Raw genomic sequence first — 17,760 nt, 5'->3', positions numbered from 1 at the left:
CTCTAAAGACTTCTTGGCCCAGATATCTAAGTAAATATTTGACATATTTCACTTAATCGAAATGAATGGCACTATTATTCAGTTTTTAGACTGTAACTTTTACATGTTTGTATGTTGATGCATTAAAGAAAAGAAATCATTCAGATCAAAAGTAAAATTCCTTGAAAGTAAATAAAAGTCATGATGTCACAAATATACGTGGCTATATAAAAAAATATTGTCTCAAGAATTTGCATACCGAAACCACCTTTTGCCCTTGCAGTTTCAGGTGTTGCAACGCTTTGTACGTACATATAGAGGTGGTTTGTGGGTGGTGCAGTCAAATAAAAACACGAGGAGGACGTTCAACACAACTGTTTGACAGTTTGAAACTACGTACTCCAGTAGCCTATGCACGTCTCCACTGTTCAAGCGCATACTGGCACAGAGAACTGTAAGGTGTACGGTTGGTGACGCTCCCCGAAGATTAGAAAAGTTAGCGCGAGGAAAGAGTTGGAAAATACCATGTTTCAAGTGAGTGCGTTTCAAGTTCAAACCGTTTCAAAAATACTTTTTAAAATGTATCTTTTTTTCTAGCTTAAGAGTTAGCGTGGATAAGCGGGGAAAAAACTTGACTACATCAAATCTTCTCACGTGTGTTCATTTTTTTTCAAGAATATGTAAATAGACTGTGTAGGCAAGCTGGGGAAGAACGTGATATGTGTGATAATTGCTGCTTTTTAAGCATTTTAGTGTAAATGATTGCATGTATTATTTTTCTAATAGAACGCATTGTTGCCCGGGCAGACGCTCAACAGAATAGAACGTTTGTGTTTTCTTTTGTGTGATGACGTCTACATGCGGTAAAGGAGAGGACAAACAGGTGTATTGTGACGTTGCGGATGCAGGGCGTGTTAGAGTATGTTGATTTGAATAGAGTACTCAGGACTTCCACCGAGAGAAAGCTTTGTTACTAGACTCTAATTTCCAGACAAGACAGACCTGTTCCATTGCACTGTCACTGCACAACACGAATTTAATGAGTCATTCACGTAGACAGAGAAAACTGGAGAGTGAAAGGTAGACCCATGAAACAACTTTTATGTAAAACAAGAAGAGAAGTTTCACCGATTAACTCAATAAACCTCCTTAGGTCACTGTTATGTTTAATGTGTATTCATTCATTGATAAAATGAAGAAATAAATGTCTATTGTTGAATTGTTTGCATAAACAATCCATAATTTTTTTTATCAAATTTAGATTTAAGAGAAAAGTATGTTTTGTCATTATGTTGATGTGAGTTTTAATTGACTTATATGACAGTAGTAGAGAATCAATACCTACAACTAGCTACACTCATATTTTTTTTTTTTTAATTGCCTCATTCTAACATGTTCATTTATTAAAACTTTGACATTAGAGACAGACACTTTTCATATTTTTAGATGTAAATGATGGCAGCTATGGTAGAGTCAGACAACCGTACTGGGATTCTGCTTCGATGTAGATCGGAGGGAACACTGATAGATCTAGATGATAATGTGACCATCAACAACAAACCCGACCTTCATGGTAATTATGCTGAAAAATCTCTCTCTCTCTCTCTCTCTCTCTCTCTCTCTCTCTCTCTCTCCACCATTTTATCCAGCCATTGTGTTCTTCGGATTTCAAACTAAAGCAACTAGCTGTTGCATCCATTTATTTATATTGTGAAGACATTTCTTAAAATGTTATTCAAGATACTTATTCCATCTGAGTAATACTATGCTTTACTACACAAACTTATCTGTCACAAAGTCAACAAGAATAACTAAAGAATTTTGTTCCTTAATATAGTTCTTGAATGCCTTGTGTAATTTGAAACCTCTTCTCTTAGGGAGCTATGCTCATCAGATTGGAAAAACCTCTGAGTGGCCTGATCTACCGAAAAAGATTGAATATCCAAAACATAGTACCAACCCCTTCTGGAATCAGCTGGGCCAATCAAATCCGTTCTTAAATGAAATCGTCCACCCGAGCACCTATGATTCTGGTGTGTCCATCCTGAAAGAGGATCCCATATCTTTGTTTGATAATAATAACGATGACGCAGTCAGCACATCTTCAGATGAAGCAAACTATGCCCATCTTTTAGCACCCAGACAAGGCAATCTAAATCGATCTGGGAGGTGGAGAAGCGCCTCAGATATTCTTGAAAGTCTTGAGAAAAAGGAAAACAAGAGGGAAACGAGACTGAACTCTCAAGGACCATTCCTGAATCCTGATTTTGAGTGGTTGAAAAATGACAGAGAAGCTTACAAATTGGCTTGGCTGAGTCATAGACAGCTAACAAGGTCCTGCTTGGACCTCAGTCAAATGAAGCAAAGTCCTGGATGGGCTCAAACCCAGGCTACAGATATTCAAATCACCTGCAAGATTGACCACAATGGAGGCTCAGTACAGTTGCCCGACACTGATATCACAGCTCATGTTCCCCAGGGACACGTCCCCCCAGGTGTGATCCAGGAAATTGCCCTCAAAGTTCTCCTCAATCCTCCCACTGGAATAAACAACAACTACACCACGACTCTGAGCCCTCTTTTAGAGGTCAACCTCAGTAACCTCAGTGTATCAGGGGGCATTTTGCTGGAAATGAGAATGGCTGCTAAAGTTAGGAATGACCCCACAAGCCACGTTATGACTTCACTTGTGGGTCTGGTCTCGGAAAGGAAAGAGGGACCTTTTCAGAAGTTAAAAGACTGTTATGTATACAATGGTGTGTTACAAATGAAGCTCCTGGATTTAAAACCTTGCATGTATGTCATAACTGCTGCTGAGGCCACAGTTCTAGAACCACCTGCCATGTCAGTATGGGATTACTTGGATCGCTTTGTTACTGTGGCTATCTATGGTCCAAAGCACATACACCCATCCCTCAAAGTGGTGCTGGTCATCTCATTCCATAACAATATTCCTCCTAGACTCCCGTTCTCTGACATCCAGAGGGGTAACAGGAACCTGCCCCCTGTTGTCTTGGAACTTTGGGGAAAACATCAATTCAACCCACATGGTCTTAAAGATCTTCACATTGCTTCAAATGTATTGAACTCAAACTTTAATGTGAAATCAATGGATCGAAGTAAAGAAATCAAACAGGAGCAGCTTAAAGCTGGTCGAGTGCTTCATATACCATTGGAGCTGGCCAAGGTGGGTGGAGGTGAGATGAGTCCATTCAAACTCAACATTGAGGTGAAAGACTCAAAGAGTCTCGCTTTGGGAGACTTTTACATTACCTCTCCTGACACTGCCCCTCTGAGATCAGACAAACATGGCCATAGGTGGTCAGACCGTCAGAGAGAAGTGACTCGTTCCATGCCCATTCCAGAGGAATCCATCCCAGAAGTCCTTACCGAGAAATTTCAGGACAGGCCTGTGAATTTGCTGTGGTACGGGGTAGCAATAAAATCAATTCTCAGACAACCGAGAGTTGAATATCTACTGGAATATTTTAAAGGTGATACAATTGCTTTGCTCTCCAATGAAACTGTTAGATCTGTAGGTCAGCTGAAGGTTAAGGAGTGGTATATGGGTTTTCTTCGTGGAATGATTGGCCTTGTGCACTGCAAGAACCTTAAGGTCATAACCAAGGATCAAGTCATCGACTTCACTGGAATTAAGCTCACCACTCAAGTTCTTCTGGACAATATGACTATTCCTTTTAAGAAACTCACGTACATGTACTCTGCTATTCAGACCCTGGTCACAGATCATGTAAAATGCTGGAAAACCTTTGCTGAGGCTCTCGGATACTCTGATGTCTCCATTGATGCTATCTCCAGGAGACATGCTGAAACAGAGGCAGAAAAGGTGGCGTGTGTTCTTGAAAAGCTGAAGGAAGACTGTCATGCCGAGAAGATTAAGAAAAAGTTTCAGCATGAGCTTATTATTGTACGTACCATCTATTTTGATGTGAATATACTGGATGTCTACAACAAAATGTAGGGAAAAACAAGGGTTATTGTAATTACTTGTGTTTCTCATAGGGGTTGTTAAAGATGGATGCTCAAGGCCTTGTAGCCCATATCATCCAGGACATAGTAATTCTGTCCACAGCAGTCGAGCTTGGAGCCCGTTGGAGAGAACTTGCAGAGCGACTCGGGAGGCTCTCAAACACTCAGATTGCTGCATATGAGGCTCCACACAGAGGGAAAAATGGAGAAGTTGGTACACAGGTGAGCTGAAATGAAAGGTTATAACAGTAATTCTTCACATGAATTGTTTCTTTTATTATTTTCTTATCTTTCCAAACCTGCATGACTTTCTTTCTTATGCAGAACACAAAAGGAGATGTGTTAATGAATATCACGGGCCGTCTTTTCATTACAATCGCACTTTAACCTCCTGAGACCTGAGCGTGACTGCAGTGTGCATTTTCCATTTCCCTTTTTGATTTGTAACTAATAGCACCTAATACACATGCAAAAAAACTCAAACAAATCTAGACCAAATAGTTTTCCTAAAAATGAATGGCAACATAAATTGACAGTGGGGGCTAAGTTGTGACATTCTTAATATTACCAAGCTATAGAAAGTCAGATTGTTTTTATTATTATTATTATTATTCAAATTTGTCGTTTTCAGGCATATTGGTTATTTATGTTTTTGAGACACTACATACATTACATCAGAAATTAGCATAAATAATTCTTATTCAAAGTAATGGCCAACATCATCCAAGAACTGCCAACCATATTAAATAAAAGTATACATTATAAATTCTAAATCTATGTACTGATTATCATTTTCCCATGTTTGCCAAACATGTTGAGTGGTGCAAATATTATTTGCAGCCTGAAACTGAACTTTTGTTTGGATTTTAAGAGTGAATGCACTGATGTGATATAGAAAAGCTATAGGATGCTCCCTTGCACCCTATTTAGTTAATGACTTAACCTTTCAGCTTTTGGATGAACCTTTCAGCTTTTAGAATCTCAATGTGATGCGCAGCATGCACAATGCACAGTAAATATAATTTTCCTAAGGAACAAACATGCTAAAGTACACATTAGTGGATATTATTGACCACTTGTCTAAATTCCTCTGCTGGCCCTCATCTTCACAAAGATCTCCAATAGATCACTGGAGCAGTATGATTTTCCCTGATGCTTCAAACACGCCACATCATTCCTGTCTCAAAGAAACTCAAAATCACAGGACTTCATGACTACAGAACTTTCCCTCTGATCTCTGTGGTCATGAAGTAATTTGAGAGACTGGTGTTGGCCCACCTGAAGGACATCACTGGACCCTTTCTAGATCCCCTTCAATTTGCTTATCGAGCAAACGGGTCTGTGGATGATGCAGTCAACATGGGATTGTATAATATCCTGCAAGTTCTGGACAGACCAGGGACGAATGCAAGAATCTTTTTTGTAGACTTCAGTTTGGCTCTCAACACCATCATCACCAGCTTTCTGATGGACAGTCAGCAGGGGAAATTCACTTCCAGCACATGTACGATCAGCATCGGTGCCCCCCAGGGATGTGTGTGCTCTCCCCACTACTCTATCTATATAGCAATGACTGCACTGCCAATGACCCCTCTGTCAAGTTCCTGAAGTTTGCAGATGGCACTATTGTCATCAGCCTCATCCAAGATTATGATGAGTCTGTATACAGAAGGGAGGTTGAATAGCTGGCTCACTGGTGCAGTCAATAAAGCCTGGAGCTGAACACGCTCAAAACAGTGGAGATGATAGTGGACTTTAGGAACACCCCAACATTGACCCCACTCACCATTCTAAACAGCACTATGGCAGCAGTGGAGACATTCAGGTTCCTGGGCACTACCATCTCACAGTTTGCCAGCTGAGGAAGTTCAACCTGCTACAGGTGCTGCTGATACAGTTCTACTCCCCAGTCATTGAGTCTGTCCTGTCCGGTAACTGTCTGGTTTGGTTCAGCTATGAAATTGGACATCAGAAGACTACAAAGGATAGTTCGGACTGCTGAGCGGGTTATTGGTTGCCACCTGCCATCCCTTCGAGAACTGTACATTTCCAGAGAGAGGAAAAGGGGTGGAAAAATCTCTCTGGACCCCAATCACCCAGCCCGCTATCTTGTTGAACAGTTACTGAGCACTGAGCTCCAGAACCATCATCACAGGAACAGTTTTTTCCCTCAGGCTACCCATCTTATGAACAGTTTAAACTGCCTCATTGAGCAAGAATTATGTGCAATACACAGCTTAGTCTATTTATATTTATCCATCATACCGTACCTCTTCTGCCATACATTCTCTGGCATCTGTATATAACAGATTTGTATTTGTACATACATGTGTATGTATGTATGTATGTATGTATGTATGTATATATTTCATTTAATTTTGGGCCTTTATCGTCTTTTATTAAAAAAATTATTGCATTCAAACCTGTTTGAGTCAAAATAGTAGAATCTTTAGTAAAATATGTCTTTTTTTTTTTTTTTAATTGGAGCGATTTATAGTGAAACACCATGCTGCTAAACATAATCAGAATCAGAATGAGCTTTATTGCCAAGTATGCTTACACATACAATGAATTTGTCTTGTTGAAAGAAGCTTCCAGAGCAATACAATACAACAACAAGATAGATAATAAAAAAATAAACATAAAAACTGAATGGATAATATAAGTATATATAGAAATACACAATAATAAATACAAAAATAAACATAAAAAGTTAATAAATAATATATATATATATATATATCCATCCATCGTCAACCGCTTATCCTGTGTACAGGGTCGTGGGGGGCTGGAGCCTATCCCAGCTAACATTGGGCGAAAGGCGGGGGACACCCTGGACAGGTCGCCAGTCCATCGCAGGGCCACACATAGACGGACATAGACATACACTCACACTCACCTCCACATCCACACCTAGGGCAATTGTTTTTTTTTTTGGAGACACCAATTAACCTAGCCTGCATGTCTTTTGGATGGTGGGAGGAAGCCGGAGTACCCGGAGAGAACCCACGCAGACACGGGGAGAACATGCAAACTCCACACAGAAAGGCCGGGGCAACCAGGGTTTGAACCCACGACCTTCTTGCTGTGAGGCAACAGTGCTAACTGCTGCACCACCGTGCCGCCCCTATATATATATATATATTTTACAATAATAAAAAATAATATTGCCAAAGACAAACTCCACCGTATTCAGCGGCATGTTGCTTTGTCACATGACTCCAAGGCCGTAACTATGACTTGAATATTGGGGGGTACCAAACCAATTTGGGGGGTTGCTGGTGTTGAAATCATAAATATAATTGTCCTCTTTGGTCCTTTTAAAATAGTAAAGGCTTTGAATGCAATCGTTTTCTTAATGTTGGTTTTAAAAGATAATTAGTTTTTTTTTTTTTTTTCACACAGAAGTTTACACAATACAAAACAACCACTGTGTGCTAGCAATTTGCCTGTTTTAGTCATCTTTTCTTTTTTGTGCTGTATCAAAGAAAACATTTAATATAATTAAAATTCAATCACGGGTGTATCTGTAAAATGACGACTGTGTTCGCTGGCTTGCAAAAAGAAAATACACAAAATATTTTACTGCCATCAAGTTGTTCCTCATTGTGTTTTTTCCCCAAGTAGAATCTTAACATGATCTTTTCTTCGAGAACCCAAACGCTGCTCTTTTCCATACAAAAACAGTTCATATTGAGCACTACTGTCAAGGTCCAAAGAAAAAAATTATTATTATACCATAAAAGTAGTCCATACATCACAAAGCTGTTGTGTGGCCCCAGAAAGGTTGGAATTTACTGCAGGAGTCATATGGACTACTGTTGTGATGTCTTTATATTGAACCTTTAATAGTGCTTAATAGTATTTGTCCTTCTTGAAGCTCAACTGTGCCTGCTCACTATAAACTGTTATTCTATGGAATAGAGCTGCTAAAAATATCTGTTTTTATGTTCCAAGAAAAAGTAACTAACAACATAAGGGTGAATAAATGAGTGAATAGAAGTAAATTTTCCATTTTTAGGTGAACTAGTTCAACTGGTGGTCTCTTTTAAAAGAAGATACTTAGGAGATGCTGTACAAAATTCAGAATTCATTAAATATACAATTATTTAGAAAATCTTAAATTGATTTTAAATTATTATTAATTATTAATAATTTGGGGGGCATGGCTGTCTTCAAGTTTTGATTTTTAAGATTTTCTTTCAACTATTATTGACCACATATACAAACAAAATCTACCTTTCTTCAATGCTAAATTTTATTTTCATAATAAAATAAATTATTAAACATTACAATTTCCCCCAAACTGCACTTAAGTTACAGGATCTTCTCTCTCTTAAACAACTCTCAAAATAAAGTGCTCTGTGACTAGAAAGAGGTAGAAACAGTGTTGCCAACTATTTTCAATGGAAAGTAGCTAAAGCCTGCTCGAAAAGTAGCTAAATGTCGCCAGATGACGTCATGCGTCATTAGCATATTAATGACGTCATCGCGTCGTATTTGCATTCTGCCTAATTTGTCGGTACTGTAGCCTACTTTAGTTTATAATAACGGTTATCTCCCCTAAACCGTGCTCATTCTGTTTTTATATAAGTATATAGCCGAAAAACGGTCAAATTAAATGTTTTGAATTAAAACAAAGGAGAAGGCAGCTGCTATGTGATCACTGATTGGTTCCTGCTAACACAGCGTGCACATGCGCAACTCATTCATGTCTATGTCCGCTGGCGTGCAGTCAACGGAATGTGCTGCTCCTCTCAGCCGCTCACTGAACAGAGCAGACGCAGCGGGGAAGTAAGACCTCACGCTTGCAGTACTGGCGATATTTGGAATTTGGAAAGTTGCTAAGGTTTGTCCAAAAAGTCGCTAGATTTGTCGCTAGTCGCTTTTTTGAAAAAATGTCGCTAAAGGGGTCTGAAAAGTCGCTAACAATAGCGACAAAGTCGCTAAGTTGGCAATAATGGGTAGAAATAACAATTATCTGCAAATGAGTTGCTTTATATAACAGATGTTATTTTCCACTATTTTTTATAAACGGACCTTTTTCTCTTTATTACTCATCTAACAAAACAATTCCAAAGATCTGAAAAACTGAAGTGTCCAATACGCTCTACTTACGTTAGATGTACAAATATCAGTTGTAAAACTGAGCACTGCTTCGGAAACGGCTTGCATATCTGTCAACACTCCCGTTTTTCCCGGGAGTCTCCCGTTTTGTTTTTTCTTCCAAAAAAACTCCTGTAATTTGTATGGCCCAAACCACGTTATATGAATAATCACATCAATATATTATTCCAAGGTGGTCCAGTTGCCAGATCTGGAATGAAACGCATCCTACTCACACAATCGACACATCATACACATTACAAATCATTTATGACCACAATCTGGCAACCTACAACCCATTTGCACTGTTGATATCTGCGCAGGCAGTAGACGCGGGATGTTAAATCAAGCATCACTGGTAGATGGGAGGAGAAGACTCAGCTGGTGCTCCAGTGAAAAAAAACAAAATATACATGTACATTTAACAACAGCTGGATGGAAGAATTGAATTTCATATCCCGAAGCCATATCGACAATGCACACGCCTTTTACAATGTGTTTCGCACTGATTTTAATATCGGACACGGTGGGAAAAATTACGTTAAATCACAACGGCACAATTTCTATAGTATTTAGCCTGCCTCTGCCATCCAGCACCCCACTTCCCCTCTCCCGGATTTGTGTACACAAATGTTGACAGATAACAGGCTGCGTGTGTGACATGACACGAGATTAAACAACTCGGGCAACGCGACGTCGGAAAGTACCTCCTACTCTGTATCGAGGAAATGTATCCGATTTCTGAACCCTTTGTCCTCAACTATGGTCATCCAGGACCATGAATTCCATAATTTTCCTCGTAATTGCTTTGGTCTTTTCGCTGCTCATACCAAGGAAAGATAGGAGAGGCTGCTGACTTGTGGCTGGCTCAGAGCTCTGGCTAGCTTTAGCCGCTTTCACTTTTTAGCTTCTTTTTTAAAATGGGCATTTTCAGCTGGGTGATGGTGTTATAAATGTCTAATTAGGTTTGTTGTTCCGAAAGTTATTGTGGTGGTTCCCCCGCGCTTTAATTATTACACATTTCGAACTTTTATGAATTCTTCACTCCCAGTGAAGATCTTCCACGCCAATGATATGTTTACATGCGGCTGTGACGTTATTGCCTGCGCCGCTGGCAACAAAACGGACCGGCTTGGAATGGGAAAGACGTGAGGCTGACCGGCCGGTTACCGGACCGGGCCGAGCATGCGGAAAATCGTCTAATTCCGGTCCCTAGCCGGTCAATTGGTGCATCTCTACTTTTAAACCATCTTGATATTCCTGCAACAACTTAATGACAATTAACCAGTGGTGCATAATGAACTGCAGCAGAACAGCAACAAGGATATTAAATATTGGGGGGGATAATCTGGACATATCTGATTACCCTTTACTGACAACATATTTGAACAGTCTTCTGAACTGATATCAATCAGTTTAAATGAATTTAAATTGTGTTGTGTATAGCGAAGCCAAAATAAAACATCCATGCATGTGTACACTGGGTCAAACAAGGTTAAAGGTTACTTTATTTCTTTAGTGCTAAACAAGGCAAGTTCTGGTGTGAACATATGTACCATTGTGAACAAGCTTCTCTCATACTACTCCCAAACAATCTGGTCTCAGTGTAAAAATATTAGATACTGTATAAATGCATTTTAGCAAAATTTGTTTTATGTGCCTTGTTTTCTGTATCGCTGAAGTTTTCTGGTGAAAAAATCACCAGAGGTGCTAATAAATGTATATTAACTTTCACACCAATCACGAGTAACACGGCAGATTTAGTACTTTATAAAGTTATTTTTTGCTCTATTCTCCACACAATCTTATTACATCAAAACACTTTTACTTATTTTTTAACACATTAGCTGAAAGACAATGCATTTTAATATTTGCATTTCATAACCAACTACATATACAGTATGTACAAAATAAGCTTATTCAAGCATAATTAACATGTGTAGTGGCACAACTGATAGAGCTTCGGAGTTTGAATGCAGAAGACCGAGGATTTAGACCAGTAAAGCATTGTAGTTGACACTTGACAGAAGTGTCACAGAAGTACCACAAATAGCAGTAAGGGTAGGGACATCGGTTTTGTTCATTTTAAAATATAAATTATTTGCTTTTTAAGACAGTATTGGTTAAAGGATTAGTTTTAGGGAGGTATTTTCTTTCTTTTTATTAAATGTAATACTCCATAGAGCATTAACCTTAAAAAACGTATCTTTTGGGGAGAACATTAAACTTGCTTTTAGCGTCCTTCAGTGGACGTTTCTTCTCAACTGCAGCAAAACGTGTAATGAACCACATAATATTAAATTAAATTAAAAAATATAATATAATTTTTTGAATGTGCAATGGCATCAAGATTTTTACTAAATACGACCTAGATTTCAGGTTGTTTCTCACCATGCACACTCATTCTCACTCATCATATGCCTTCAGAAGACTTGACACATATGACACAGGTGTCGTATGGACTATTTTTATGATAGCATTTAGGTCCTTTTTTAAGCTGAAAATGTAGAAACTGTGTGCCATTTTACTGAAAAGACAGACCGTGGTACTCATTAAAACATTTATTTTTGTGTCGAAATGACGAAGATGAGGGGGTACATTATGGCAGAATTTAAATGGGTGAACTATTCTTTTAAATTAAACACCATATTCTAAATTAAGTTTATTTAACTCGTTCTTAGACACACTGTTTGCCACCTCAGCATTCTAACGCTATTATTTTACCCTGATTTCTTCCAGTCCATGTGGAAGCCTGCATATGAATTCCTGTATGCCTGGAGTAAGCGGTACGGTGAAGGCTACAGGGATATGATCCAGGACCTTCACCTGGCCCTGGATAAGATGAAGAGCCCAGTGACCAAGCAGTGGAGACATATCACTGGAGCTCTCATCACGGTTAACTGCATGGAGATCCTGAGGGCCGCCACCATACTCAGAGATTAGGGCCGGCACTTTCAGAGCACCCCCACTTCATATTGAGGTGAACCTGCTGAGTTCATGTGTGCCTTATTTTTTTACATGATAACATATCCAACCTTGATGGCATTTTTTCTTTTAAAAGGACTGAATTTTTGTTACTGTATACCTGTTTGTATTTTATATGTGTTGTATTTATCTAGACTGCAAAATTATAGCCATACTGGTTCATGTTGAATTTACTGTGACATTGAAATTGTTAAAGAATTAAACTTTGAAAGAACTTTTGTCTGATTGCCAAATGCAAGTCCAAGGCTGTTGGAATTAGATTTGCACTTGTAGGTCTCAGAGTTGTTTTTAAGTCACTTATGCAATACTAAAACGTTTTAGTGTTGTGTAGCTGTTGGTAGATATTTCATAAAGAAGATTGTTGTGAAAAAGAATTATGAAACACATTTACATCATTCTAGATGAACTGCCTAAAGGTTACCTACTTTGTTGTCTTTATTTTAGTTAAACCTATTTTGTCTGAATTATTACAGTATCTGTCTGTACCTATGTTTTTAATATTCAAATTTATATGTGGAATATTTGAATTGTTACATGTATTTTGGTCCTAGTGGAAGGTGATTCGTTGTGATTCACTCTTCCTCAGTGTATCAGTATGTTGATTATTTCAGTATCACAGGTTACAGCATTATAATAAGTTTTCATCTAAATCAATTTATCTTTGTTTTACAGGTATATTGCATGACATTGGCAAATTGTATTTATCTTGTTTTTCATCATGTGTACGAGTTTAGTTGCCACTTTAAAGATGCAAACTACAGTGTTTTAAAGTTAGTCCATGCATAATTGCAAACCTTTCCTATCTTAGCGGAGTCTTTCAAATAGATTTTGTATTGATGTATTTGTTTTCACATAACTTTCTTTTTAGGCTAATACATTTTGAGATTTGTATGTAACACTTTTAAAATATCACCTTTTGTGTTATGAAGGTGCTCTAGAATAAAAGGCAAATTTAATTATAAAATGTTGTTTATGTATTTTGATCTCAAAAATACTTGAGGATATATTGGTTAAAAGAACATCTAATTTGATTACATGGGAAATACACAATGGGCTGCATATCATAACCACACATGACAAAATATCTGCACTGCGTTCTGAGTGGTTCAGCAATGTGCAGCTCAGCCTCACGGTTGTCACTTCCTTTTGTTCATTAAAATATTATGCCATTATTTGGACACCAATGGCCTCTTCTGACCTCAGTGTCGCAGCCTCATATAGGATGATGAGATTCATAATTGTCATTAGCCTTCAATCATGCCTGTTTCTCTGAACTATTTTAGTGGAATGTATGGTCCATTGCTTACAGAGCTCTGGTTTTCTCAGTCACACATACAAATTCCCAACCTCTTCTTAACAGGTTAGCACTTCAAAATGTCCTTCAGCCCTTTCTGTATATCTGTTGACATCCTAATCTCCAGTGTGCTTATTTATCTTGTGTGTTTGCCTAAGCCTTATCCCACTTAAACTTTCATTGTTCAGCGTTGCTCTCTATGAGTCCAGTGCTGCTAAGCCTTATTAAATGATTTCTGAGGCCTTTTACCAGGTCATGATTATGTACCATAAATAACAGTGTAACAAGGCACAGGGAAAAGATACTGTATGTATGCCAAAAGAATGGGCTGCCTGTAGAAAAGCTTTAAAAACTGGGTGATTTGCATTTGTTGAACCCTTTCTCATATCCTATTTTTAAGTTGGTATGTTGAGAAAAACATTGTGTCTCTCGGGCACTTTCAAAACATTGCTCTGTTTGAGCATCTTGAATATCCGATTATTTTTGCCATTGTGCTTGTTGATGCTAGAGGCACAAAAATGACACACTTATCACATGAAATGTGGACACGGATACATCATGTAACTGTGTATGTTCATTATTATTAATAGATCATGATACTAATTAAGTGGTCAAGTAATTGTGTAATTTAAACAAACTGTAAAACAACTATAAAAAATACAGTATCATAAGCATCCATTAAAACATTGGCAGCTAATCTAGCCCAAGACAGCACTGGCAACACACCACATTGTTTATGAATGGACAATTACTAACCATCTTATATCACTCTCTTTATAATTAATGTGATTGATGTCCAAAACTCTGGGCATAATTGAGTGATCTTGTGTCCCAAAGCCCACAGGGTTGAGTGTGATCATACTGTAGAATGATAATACTGGCCAAGTCCAAACCTTGGCATGCAATTAGGAGATACAATAGCTCTCTCAATCGTTATCTGGATAAATGTTTGCAAAATGAAACAAAGACAAAATTAAATTAATAGAAACAGTCCTGACCCAAATAAAAGTTTCCTTAGTATAATAATGTGTATTTAAATCATCAGTTTTTTTAAATAAACAGAATGTTGTCATCATTAATTTGTACGAAAACAATTATATTGTTACATTTCATTGCATACAGTTCATTTGTGTAATATTCATAGTAACTGTAATACTTTTATTAATGTCATGACATACAATATATGCTTTCGGTTATAGTTTTCCAATATACACCAAATCACAGAATAATGACAGGAATCTTATATTTAGTAATTTGCAAATACTTTAAAATAACTGATCCTAGGGCAATTTTTAGAGAGTGTGAAGTCAGTTCCTATCAAGCGTCTTTAAAATAAATGCCACTTGGTTTAATTATTTTTTTTATCTAGTACAATGACATTCATAAATGTTTATGTGTAAGTGTCCAAATACTTTTCAGGCCACTTTGTTGAAATGACTGGTAAAAACACATAGTATATGGACCCTAAACCTTTTTCAGTTTTTTTCTCTTTAGTCTGTGATACTCTGATTCAAGCTCATACTTCGATTCCAATATTCTGGTGCATGAATGTTGATTGTGCTAAACAGCACAAATTGTGAAATATTCTACACAAAAATTGCTTGTCGAAAATAGTGTTAATTACACTTACAGACAGAAACAGAATGTAATGAAAAATAAAGTAATGAACGCTATTGTTTTAGCGCAGAGACACTGAAGGTGATCTACCAGTGTTGCCTTCAGAAATAAAAATAATAGGAAATGTGTCAAAAATCTCCCTCTGCAAATACATGTATTTACATTTGCAGGTCACTAAAAATGTTAGGGAAGATCAGTTATTAGATAATAATTTTCCACAGTGCACACTGAATATCAGCCAAACAACATACCAGATATAACTGTTTTAACAATGTTAAACTAGAGAAGTTTTGCTGTTTCTATGTTCCGTATGCCTTTAAGAGTATATTAAGAGCCTTACAAGATTATGGTTTTACTGTAATTCAAAAAACTCCATTGTTTAAGTATTTTTAGCTCTCACTAAGAATAAAAATGAAAATGAAGACCATTACACTATGCTTTGTTTTCTGTGACAAACAGATTTGTGCTGGGTCACATGAGCTTTTGAAGTGAGGTTAATTAAAATCATTATGATGCTCTGAAATTACAAGACTTGTCAAATGTCATTTCAACCTGCTTCTGGGATATTTTTTGATAACAGGAATAGACATGTCAATGCTCATTCTGCAGGTAGAATTCTGATGCAACTCACTAACCTCAAGTGCAAATTTGAGAGAAATTATTAGTTTCAATCTTTGTTTGATTTTAGTTTAATCACAGTAAATTATTCTGATTTCAATTATTCATTTGCATTAAGCCAAAGCTGTTTCATGAATCATGCTAAATAAAGTGTCCAATGCTTAATGTTCAAGTCTTGATTGAACTTGTTTGATTGAATGGACAATCCATAATGTGTTGGAGTGAGCAACTGAGATTATTTTATTCAATAAACATGAGAGCATAGATATAAAGGGGAAATAAAGTGTCCAAGAGACATAGTTTAAAAACTCAGAAGGGGGCATGGTTCCATGGCTGGGAAATCAACATGATCGCATGGGAAATCAATGTGCTGCTTCTGAATGGTCATATTTTCAGAAATCCCCCATGAGACATTTTTGCATAAGTTCCAGCATGAACACATTTCATTCTAGCACTATCAACAGCATGTTGTGCAAGCAACTTCCAAAGACATGGGTTCTGGTCCCATGCAAATTAGGATGTAATTGGGGTCACATAAACAATGGTGAGAGAGACTTGGAGGTTGCATTTTCCCTCTAAAATTTAATTTTACTCCACTGATGGCTACATTTAGGATTGGGTTAAGGCTTAGGAAATTCCTGTTGACTGTTTTACATCATTTACATCAGGCCATCCACTACATGGACCCTGAGATGTGGGAGTTTACTCTGTTTTCTGAGTATTGTGTGGGCAAGCTTTGTGTGTCCTCAGTTTAGAGCAAACTGCAGGACACCAGGGTAATGAGCGGAAAACACTGGCTTCACACTCCAGAGGTACAAGCAGGGAAAACAGCAAGCCTCACATTACTCCAGTACTGTGAAGTTATTGCTGTGTTCTTGTAACACAATAGGCTTGTGTGTTACCATAAAGAAAAATTAAATCCTCTTTATGATGCCATAATTTAAGCATGTTTTCAAATGGGATACAACAGTAAAAGATTATGCTTTAAAAAAAATTAAGCTTAAGAATTGAAAACTGCTGCCTTCAAAGTCCTATGTCTGAGTTAAGCAATCGTTATTATGTTGTCAACATGATTCTGATACCATGTGTGAATGTACCACAAGTCTTTGTTATTTTAACAGGGTTATATTGGGAAAGGAGGCGGCGGGAACCAGACAAACCCTAAAAGTAATATTTTAATGAAACCTTAAACGAAAGACAGAAACATAAACACACACAGCAGCTGAGTGTGGCTCTCTCTCTCCCCCCCGAACTGCTGCATCTGGCTGCCTTTCTCCCTCTCCTGATTAGTCCGATTCGGACCTCCTGCTCGTCACTGTTGTGTTTAGCCACTTGGCACTTCAGAGACAGCTCTGAGTTCCTTTGTCAAGGCGCACACACACACACACACACACACACACACACACACACACACACACACACACGCACACACAGCAGAATCCTAGTCAACAACCCTTATTCTAAAATGTCATTATAATACTGTGGAGCGGAGGGGGGGTGGGGCCGGGCTAGAATGTTGCACACCCGGTCCCCAATCGGCCTGATGGGGCGCGCGAGGGATAAAGGCGGCCGGTGACGACGGTTTGAGAGAGAGAGAATTACGGGCATGTCCGTCATGTGTGTGTTTGTTTGTGTGTTTTGGTTTTGAGTTTAATTAAATATTATTTATATCGACAAGCCGGTTCTTGCCTCCTCCTTGCCCATGTTAACCCCTTACATTGGTGCCGAAAACCCAGGGAGGAGGAGGGATGCCCGTCGCAGATTCCTCGACACTACCGTCCACCCAGGGGAGCGCCGATACCATCTGCCGGGTGACGGAGTAGCCCGACCGCCCGGACGCGGGGAACAGCCGTCGTCCAGGGGCAAGTGGGGACTGGATTCCCCGACCTCCTGGAGCGATGGAGCCGCTGCCAGGGGCGGAGGAGTGCCCTGCCATCCCCCAGAAACGCGGAGGGGTCAAGGTTGGACCGCCGTCCGCGAGGGGAGGAGGGAAGTAACTCCCTGATCGCCTGGTGTGGTAGGTCCACTGCCAGGGGCGGAGGAATGTCCCCAGGTGCCGCCAGAAAAGCGGAGGGGCATCCTGTCCGCTGGGGGTCGGAGATTTGACTCTGGTTCGCCCGGAGAGGAGCGGCTGTCCTCCGCCGGAGAGTGTGACGTAGTGTTCAAGGACT

The 17,760-nt window shown here is 38.7% G+C and overlaps 1 protein-coding gene across 1 annotated transcript; it reads left to right on the top strand.

The window, feature by feature from the left end:
- The first annotated feature begins 368 nt into the window (after positions 1-368).
- LOC127657604 (metastasis-associated in colon cancer protein 1-like) lies at positions 369-13,003 on the top strand. Its single transcript, XM_052146468.1, has 5 exons — positions 369-513; positions 1,426-1,552; positions 1,857-3,907; positions 4,003-4,191; positions 11,815-13,003. Exons 2-5 carry the CDS (start codon positions 1,432-1,434, stop codon positions 12,016-12,018), a joined length of 2,565 nt encoding a protein of 854 aa, XP_052002428.1. The 5' UTR covers positions 369-513; positions 1,426-1,431; the 3' UTR covers positions 12,019-13,003.
- Positions 13,004-17,760: the final 4,757 nt, after the last annotated feature.

This window comes from Xyrauchen texanus, chromosome 17, assembly GCF_025860055.1.
Source record: "Xyrauchen texanus isolate HMW12.3.18 chromosome 17, RBS_HiC_50CHRs, whole genome shotgun sequence".
Classification (NCBI taxonomy): Eukaryota; Metazoa; Chordata; class Actinopteri; order Cypriniformes; family Catostomidae; genus Xyrauchen; species Xyrauchen texanus.
Note: the sequence above shows the minus strand (reverse complement) of the source record. Positions and strands in the feature narration are given on the sequence as shown.